The 9417-nt window shown below is 46.5% G+C and overlaps 1 protein-coding gene across 3 annotated transcripts in view; it reads right to left on the bottom strand.

Annotated features, from left to right (window-relative positions):
• The window catches only part of Rpgrip1 (RPGR interacting protein 1), a 50736-nt gene extending 42387 nt beyond the window's left edge, over positions 1-8349 (bottom strand). For all 3 annotated transcript variants that reach the window (XM_029469308.1, XM_021182684.2, XM_021182686.2), the window contains exons 1-4: positions 8277-8349; positions 5728-5869; positions 1186-1424; positions 58-157 (exon numbers count right to left, since the gene is read on the bottom strand). In XM_029469308.1, coding sequence (XP_029325168.1) covers positions 58-157; positions 1186-1424; positions 5728-5869; positions 8277-8349 — 554 coding nt within the window. The remainder of the gene's footprint in view (positions 1-57; positions 158-1185; positions 1425-5727; positions 5870-8276) is intronic.
• Positions 8350-9417: the final 1068 nt, after the last annotated feature.

The following is a 9417-nucleotide window of genomic DNA, read 5'->3' as shown; positions in this document are numbered from 1 at the left end:
TATATTCCCAACAAAAGCTTTGTGGGTAACAACATGGGACCCACCCGAGGTACTCACAGCTGGCTGGGCTCCCTGGTTATTTCGATTCTGGTGTTCTTGTCCATCACATAGTCTTTAAATGCAGGAGGGGCTGTATGGCTGCGCCTGTCATTTGGCCCTGAAAAGTTTAGGCAGGGGAAAAAAAAAAAGTGAAATGTAGCCATGGTATCTTTCAGAACACCACATGCTGAAGCCAGGACACCAAGTGCTGGTCACAGAGAGCCTTGAGACTTGGAGGAAATCCTTATGTGACAATTAGCCACAGAGGCACTTCCTTATTTTTACATAAGATCACAACTGCAAATATCTTCAGCCCAAAATACTGACTCGGTGAGTGGTACAAATGGGAAGAAAAAGGAGGCTCGCTGGTCCAAGCCAGGGCCTGTGTGTTCGCCTAACCTGGTACAGCCATGCTCAAAGGTATTCCTTTATTTCATTTTGGTCGGCTGGTTGCCTGGATTTTTTTTCCCCCCGAGACAGGGTTTCTCTGTGTAGCTGTGGCTGTCCTGGAACTGGATATGTAGACCACAGTAAGAGTCACAGAAACACTCTAGCATCTGCCTCTGGAATGCTGGGATTAAAGAATAAACCGCCATGGCCTGGAGTCCGGATTTGTTTAATGTTCACTTTTTTTTTTAATTATTAACATATAACATGGCGGGTTCTGCAGTTGTACACATGGACCTCTTTGTGCATCCTCCTCTGCCTCGCCCATGCCGTTCCCTGATGGTTCCCTTCTTTCCCGCAGACGATCTTCCCTTTTGAGCCCTTATCGCTGTTACCCTCTTTTTACTCCCTCTCCCCTCCGGGTCTGGTTTTTTTTTTTTTTTCTTCTTTTTTTAGTTATTATTATTATTGTTTGTTTGTTTGTTTAGTTCTGTTTACTTTGCTGGTCTCAGAGATTTACCTACCGTCTCAAACATATTAAGCAAGCCCTCTGACACTGAGCTGCCTACTCGCAGTGAATTCAGAAATTTGGACCCGACTTCCGCACACGAGAGTTGGGGGATGGGGAAGGATTTTAGGAAAGTGGAAAGGTGAGAAAACAAAGGGGAACTGTGACTGGCGCTTCAGTCCCCTCCCCACTCCCGGGAGAGGGCGTGATTCCAGCTTCACTCAGCTTGGGTTTCTGCTGTAGAGACGCACCAGATGTGTGGGGCAGTCTGCGTCCCGCGTGGACTCGAGGCTGTGCTCCGCCTACCGCGGTCGAGGGACACAGGCGCTGCACATGCGCTTTCCTCCCGGGAACTGGGGCACGCGGGGGCGCCGAGGGGCTCGGGGACGCTGAGACCCACGGCCGCCTGCGCCTCTCTGGCTCCTGGAGCACAGCAAGTGTCCGTAGGTCCGGTTGGGTAGTTGTGGATCGCTGCACGTTCGTCCTTCGCCTGTAGCAAAACAAGCTACATGGGGTTTCCCCACACACCAACTCATGCCTAAGGCTTGATTCTAGTTGGGCCTAGCCCCCAGCGTTGATGTCTTAGCTAGGCTTACTGTCGCTATGTATTTGACTTATATTTTCACATTGTAGTCCATCATTGAAGGAAGCCAGGACAAAAACTCAAACAGGGTGGTAACCTGGAGCAGCCGTACAGGCCGTAGAAGGATACTGCTTAAGGCTTGTTCAGCCTGCTTGTTCAGTCAGTACAGGAAGGACTAGCACCACCCGCAATAGGCTGGGCCCTCTCCCGTCAATCACTAAGAAATGCCTTCTAGCTGGATCTTTTTGTTTGTTTGTCTTTTTATTTTATTGCTGCTGTTTTCGTTTTGTTTTGCAAGTCAGGATTTCTGTGTAGCCCAGACTACTCTCACCCCCCCCCCCCGCGTCCTAGAAATCCCAGGCTTTCTCCAGCTACCACCAGCTTTTTTCTCCCAAGGCTACACATCACCCAAATGAATGGTCTGCCCTGAGCTCTCTCACCAAGTCCATTCTACTTTTTCTCTTTGTTCTGGGCTCTTCCAGATGCCTCTAAGTATGTTCTCTCTCTTATCTCTCATTCACAATACACCGCCTTGCCCTGCTCCTCCCCCACAAATGGAGTGGCCTTTTCAGCGGATTTGTCTCTTCTTTTCTTTCTTTCCTTCTTTTTTTTTTGGTTTTGTTGCTTTGAGCCAGGGTTTCTCTGTGTAGCCCTGGCTATCCCGGAACTCTTTCTGTAGACCAGGCTGGCCTCCAGCTCTCCCTGTATTCCTCAGTCCCTATCTGTTACAGTGTCCCTCTGGTTGGCACACCTGCCCCTTACCCTTAACTCTCCAGTCCAGGGTCTGGGCTACCCTTCCCCCAGCTGCTCTTCCGGATATAATCCAGCGATTTGGGCTACACCAGTCCTTTTAAAAACCTCTTTGTTCTCTTGGTCAGGTTCTAGTCCCAGGCCCCAGCTCCTTACTTGCTCCCCCTGTCCCTCTCTCCTCAAATGGCCCAGCTTAGTCTGGCCATGTTCTCTCTGGAGCCTTGGAGACTGCCGTTCCTCTTCTCTCACACTTGTCTACAGTAAACCCTCTCCACTATCGCTAGGAACAGTCATGTCCTTCTTTTCATTCTTTTTTATTCAGTGCTGAATTAAGATTAATGCCCTAAACTAAGATTAATCTCTGAGTTAGGCTTGGTAATACTGGCCTTTACTCCCAGCACTGGATTTAACTGTGGCCCAGTCCTGTAGTTATTTAGGGAACATTACCTTGTGAGGAAAAGCAAGCCCACTGGAGTGTGATGTCTGCTTGTAATCCCAACCTTGGGGACGAGATACTTCAAGTTTCAGCCCAGCCAGGTTACAGAATATAACCCTGTCTCCAAAAAAAAAAAAAAAAAACCAACCAACCAACCAACCAAACACACACACACACACACACAAAGGGGCTGGGTACCTGGGTGGGGGGGGGGGTTGGACACCAGAGAGAAGGCTCTGCAGTTAGGAGCACTGGCTGCTCTTCCAGAGGACCCAGGTTTAATTCCCAGCACCCACACAGCAGCTTACAACTGTCTGTAAATAACTCCAGTTACAGGGGATCTGACACTTCCACATCAATGCATATAAAAGGGGGAGGGGAGGCTGGTTATCCTGGAACACTCTTTTGTTATCAGCGCTCAGGAGCCAGAGCCAAGTAGAACTCTGTGTTCAAGGCCAGCATGGTCTACATAGAGCAGCAGTTCTCAACCCGTGAATCTCCATAGATACTTACATTAAAATTTATAACAGTAGCAAAACAAACAAACAAAACAAAAAAGCCAGGCAGAGGGAGCACATGCCTTTAATCCCAGGCAGAGGCAGGCAGATTTCTAAGTTTGGTCTACAGAGTTAGTTCCAGGACAGCCATGGCTACACAAAAAAACAAACAAACAAAAAACAGTAGCAAAACTACAGTTATGAAGTTGCAGTGAAAATAATGTTATGGTTGAAGGTCACCATGATATGAGGAACTGTATTAAAGGGTCGAAGCATTAGGAAGGTTGAGAACCACTGATATAAAGGGTTCCAGGCTGGGCTGGAGAGATGGCAGTTAAGAGCATTAACTGCTCTTCCAGAGGTCCTGAGTTCAATTCCCAGCAACCACAAGGTGGCTCACAACCATCTGTAATGGGATTAGATGTCCTCATCTGGTGTGTCTGAAAATAGATAGCTACAGGGTATTCACATACATAAAATCAAGCATAATAATAATTCTAAAAAGGGTTCTAGACCAGCTAAAGGTACATAATACGACCCTGCTGCTAAATGTTTGTCGATCTTTTTTTTAGACAGGGTTTCTCTGTATAGCCCTGGCTGTCCTGAAACTCACTCTGTAGACCAGGCTGGCCTTGAACTCAGAAATCCGCCTGCCTCTGCCTCCCCAGTGCTGGGATTAAAGGCACGCGCCACCATGCCCGGCCGTTTGTCGATTTTTTTTAAGGCTGGAGAGATGGCTCAGCAGTTAAGAATGGTTGCTGCTCTTGCAAAGGACTAGAGCACCCCCACTGGACAGCTCACCACCTGTAGTAGCCAGGGGTTCCCACAACCTCTTCTGGCCTTTGAGGGCACCTCCATGCATACACACAGACACATGCACATTAATAAAAAATAAAATAAATCTTTTGGGGGGGGGGTTTCGAGACAGGGCTTCTCTTAAAAAGAAAACAAAAACAAAATAAGTAAAAAATTTAAAAATCCCTGTTAGGGGGAACAACTGCAACTTATTTATCAGTCCCAGGTTCACCTTTGCTCTAACGCCCCCTTAGCCAGGTGCTACTGCTGCGATAACTGAGTGTAGAATTAGTCCTTCACTGTGGCAGCACCAAATTTAGAGCAAACTCCTACTCTCTTACACTCTCCCTTAACGACCTAAGCAAAGTGCAGAGACTCCCGTGCACACTTACTGAGTTGCCTTGATCCCCCTTGTGGTATGCATTTTCTCTGTGCTCTGTCCCTCTCAGCTGTAACAAATAATACATTCAACTAGCTCAGCTCCACATACGAGCAGGTGGTGGTCCACGCCTATAATCCTAGCACTCCGGAGACAGAGACAAGCTGATCTCTATGAGTTTGAGACCAGCCTGGTCAACATAATAAGTTTCAGGCCATCCAAAGCCACATATCAAGGCCCTGGCTCAAAAGAACAAAACAAAACAACAACAGCAAAACAGATCACCTGCACCTATGTTACTAATGTTGGCCTTGGCTCCAAGGCCCTGAAGTCTTGAAGATAGACTTCAGAGTGCTCATCTTTCTCTGTGTGTATCTTCCTTCACCCCATCTCTGAATCCTGCCTTGGTGCACCCAGAGATCCACCTTTGAAAACCCGTAGCCTAAGATCACTTATGTATGTATACGGAAGATTTTTTTTTTTTTTTTTTTTTGAGACAGGGTTTCTCTGTATAGCCCTGGCTGTCCTGGAACTCACTTTGTAGACCAGGCTGGCCTTGAACTCAGAAATCCGCCTGCCTCTGCCTCCCTAGTGCTGGGATTAAAGGTGTGCACCACCACGCCCGGCCGGGAGATTTTGGAGTTAAGGGCTTTAGCTCTGCCACTTGCTACATGTGATCATAGGCAACTTATGTAGGCTCCCCAGGTCTCCTTCTCCTCCTGTCTTCACACTAGTAAATGAGTTAGCAGATTTAATAGTAAATCAGTACGTCCATGTACAGAATATGCAACACGCCTTTATGTATGATCTTTACTTTTCAAAGGAGAAATCCCTTTTCAGATTTGTGCCTATCCCTTGTTCGGCCAAGATTCACTCTGTCTCCATCCCCTCTCTTGCAGCCAAGCAGGACCCTGACTTGTCTCTTGCTTTTTTACTGATACGCTAATCACAGGTTACTTGGGTTGCTCTGTGATCTCTGGTCAATTGTGAGGTATATGGTAGAAAATCAATAAAGCAATAGTGTTTGCAAAAATATTTTGGAGGAAAAAGAAAGGGGCTAGAGGGGCTGGAGAGATGGCTCAATTGTTAAGAGCACTGACTGCTTTTCCAGAGGTCCTGAGTTCAATTCCCAGCAACCACATGGTGGCCCACAACCATCTGTAATGAGATCTGGTGCTCTTTTCTGGTGTGTCTGAAGATAGCTACAATGTACTCATATATATATAATAAATAAATATATTTTTTAGGCCTGACATCCTTGATGTTTGAGTCACTTTTGGTATATGCAACTAAGCAACACAATCCTTTCAATTTAGCATGGAGCCAATGTGAAATTTTAAGAATTCCGGGTACCTTCTGTTTTTATCTCGTTGCTTTGGAGAAGGTTCCTTCACCAATGTGGGCTCTTCATGGAGGTGAAAGCGTCTGCAGTTCAGCTCCTTCTGGTTCATCCTGCCCAAGTGCGGCTGGGCCTTTACATTCTTACCCAAAGTCCCTGAAGAGAGTAATCAGAGAATAGTCTTACTTGTTTATTTATTTTATCTCATTTGTTTTTAAAGAGTCTCGGACCTGGTATGATTGCAGAAGCATTTAATTCCAGCACTCAGGATGCAGAGGCAGGCAGAGCTGTGAGTCTGAGGCCATCTTTGGTCTACCGAGTGAGTTCCAGGGCAGCCAGGGCTACACAGAGAAACCCTGTCTTGAAAAAGAATTGGTGCACCGTGTCTTTAATCCAGCACTCAGGAGACAGAGGCAAGAAGATTTCTGTGGGTTCAAGGCCAACCTAGTCTAGGTCAGGCCAACGAGGGTAACACCTTGAGGCCCTATCAACATATAAAAGAAGCTAGTGGGCAGGAAGGCTTCCACGCCCTTTCCTGGCAGGCTACATACAACAGACACTGCATGCTTGAAAGAGCTCCCCATACGCATAGAGCCACCAGGAGCTTTGATGGTTGGTTTGTTTGTTTTTTGAGACAGGGTTTCTCTGTGTAGTTCTGGCTGTCCAGGAACTCTGTAGACCAGGCTAGCCTTGAACTCAGAAATCCACCTGCCTCTGTCTCGTAAGTGCTGGGACTAAAGGCATGCACCACCACTACCCAGCTAAAATCTTTATTATTAGAATTTCAGCCAGGCAATGGTGGCACACACCTTTAATCTCAGTACTTGGGAGACAGAGGCAGGTGGATTTCTGAGTTCAAGGCCAGCCTGGTTTACAGAGTAAGTTCCAGGACAGCCAGGGCTATACAGAGAAACCCTGTCTCAAAAACCACACACACACACAAAATAATTTCAGGGGCACTCTGAGTGTCTCAGACTATACATCCATCTCGTCTTTTTCAGGTTTCCCTTGAACCAGAGGCCAGTGCACACAGGACTATAGGATGACAGGACTTGGTTGGTTTAATTTTTCAAATAAAATTGTTTAAGTTTGAAAAGAAAAAACTAAAAAGCCAGCAACTTCAATGGCTGAGAAGATGTCTCAGTCTGGAAAGGCCTTGTCTCACAATCTGAGAATCTGAGTGTAGACCTCAAGAATCCACGCGGAAAGGTCAGATGTGGTGGCATGTGCCTGTGACCCCAACAGTGGCAAACTGGGTGGCCAAGACAAGGGGCTACCTGGAAATTCACAGGCAAGCTATCTAGGTTACAGAGTCAAGTCCTGAGCCAATAAGTGACCCTGTCTCAAAGCAAAAGTTGGAAGGTGTCAACCACCCAGACTGGTCTTTGACCTCTAGTATGTACTCCCTCACATACAGATGTGCACACAATATGCACACATGGAATCAGAATAAAATATTAGGAATATCTAATGTGAGAGCTAGAGAGACGGCTCAGTGGTTAAGAGCACTGACTGCTCTTCCAGAGGTCCTGAGTTCAATTCCCAGCAACCACATGGTGGCTCACAACCATCTATAATGGGATCTGATGCCTTCTTCTGATATGTCTGAAGACAGCTACAGTGTACTCACATACATTAAATAAATAATTTTTTTTAAAGAAAGAATATCTAATGTGGAGGGTTGAGTAGGAATGGCTCCCATAGACTCCTGTGTTTGAATGCTTGGCCCATGGAGACTGGACTGGCCCTATTAAAAGGTGTGGTCTTATTGGAGGAAGTGTGTCAGTGGGGGCGGGGTTGGGGGGGTTATATGCTCAAGTGCACATAGGGTGGTACATAGTCTCCTGCTGCCTGTGGATCATGATGTAGAACTCTCAGCTTCTTCTCCAGCACCGTGTCTGCCTGCATGCCACAATGTTTCCTGCCATGACATTAACTGACTAAACCTCTGACTGTAAGCCAGCCCCAACGAAATATTCTCCTTTAGAAGAATCACAATGGGGGCTGGTGAGATGGCTCAGTGGGTAAGAGCACCCGACTGCTCTTCTGAAGGTCCAGAGTTCAAATCCCAGCAACCACATGGTGGCTCACAACCATCTGCAACGAGATCTGGCGCCCTCTTCTGGAGTGTCTGAAGACAGCTACAGTGTACTTACATATAATAAATAAATAAAAAAAAAAAAAGAAGAATCACAATGGTCATGGTGTCTCCTCACAGACATAAAACCCTAAGGCATCTAAGAAGGCTCAGAGGTGGCTCAGTGGTTAAGAGTACTTACTGTCCCTGCAGAGGACTCGGTTCAGTTCCCAGCACCTACACGGTGGCTTACAACCATCCATAACTCCTGTTGGAGGAGATCTGAGCTTCACAGCGCTGCAGGCATGTGACGCATCTGCACACTCGTGTATACACATACACATACAATTAAGTAATATTTAAATAAAAGGAAAATTTAAGAAAAGGGCTGAAAGAAAACAGTCACCACTGTGAGGACTGTCATGGCAGACAAGGAATTCTCTCAATCAGTGAAGGCGTCCATAGCTAGGCACTGGATTTACCTACCTTTCAACAGAGGACTCGAATCTGTGTCTCTAACTGGCAGATCCTCTGGCATATAATCTAGAAGATGCTGCATCACCTCAATGATCAGGCTGTAAGAGAGCCCAGAAGACATTGAGTAAAGGAAAAGTCTTCATGAAATTATAACTGTGAACTGGACCGTCGTCTACTGCAGGAGCTCCCTAAATTGCAGTAGGAATTCCCCAGGACTTTGTGATAGCATTTGACACATCATACTTATACTTGTGGTGGTGTAGACACATAGAAGGTCATGCACTCAGTAATGACATGGCCTGGAACTCACTTCTCTTTGCCTCCCACATACTGGGGTTAAAGGATTGCACCGATAGACTCAGCTTTTATAGTTTGTGAAATATAGCGTGTCTATGCCCTGAGTGAGTGCCCCTTTGGGAACACAAGAGTGAAGATGGCTGCCTTGCTTGGGTTTGGAGGAAATCTAGAAAGAAGCACCTCCTTGTTCTTATGAGAGGCAGGATGATAAGCTTCAGGCCAGTTCCAGTTACATAGTTAGACACTGTTTTAAAAAGAATGATAAGTAAGCTGGGAATGGTGGCATAAGCTTTAATCCCAGCACTCAGCTGGGAGATAAAGGCAAACTGATTTCTATGAGTATTAGGCCAGTCTGGTCTACATACTGAGCTCCAGGACAGTCCCTGTCTATCTAAAAAACCAAACAGTAGCAGCAGCAGCAGCAACAACAACGACAACAATAAAAACCACCACCACCAACAGAGAAAGTCAAGAATCCCTCTCTTTTGAACAAATGAGCAATAGAGGCAAGAGTGTGGCACTGGCAGGTTGTGACTTTTCCCCTGTTATTGGTAAGTTGGGGAGAGTGCAGAAGAGCCTGGGTATGATGGCATAGGCCTGTCAGGAGGACACAGGAGGATAACCACAAATTCTGGGCTAACTTGGTCTACATAGTGAAGTCCAGGCTAGACAGGGGTCTACTGGAGACCCATCTCGAAAGGTGAAAAACAATTCATAATGGGTATAGAAGAGACAAAGGTGTAGGGAGGTATTGCTTTTGTTCAGTAAGGGTGGAGGTCCCGGAGGTGGAGGACGGGTTTGGGACACCAAATCTTTGACAAGGAGTTGGTTATGGGATAGACCTAAGAAAGTA

Source organism: Mus caroli, chromosome 14 (genome assembly GCF_900094665.2).
Source record: "Mus caroli chromosome 14, CAROLI_EIJ_v1.1, whole genome shotgun sequence".
Classification (NCBI taxonomy): Eukaryota; Metazoa; Chordata; class Mammalia; order Rodentia; family Muridae; genus Mus; species Mus caroli.
Note: the sequence above shows the minus strand (reverse complement) of the source record. Positions and strands in the feature narration are given on the sequence as shown.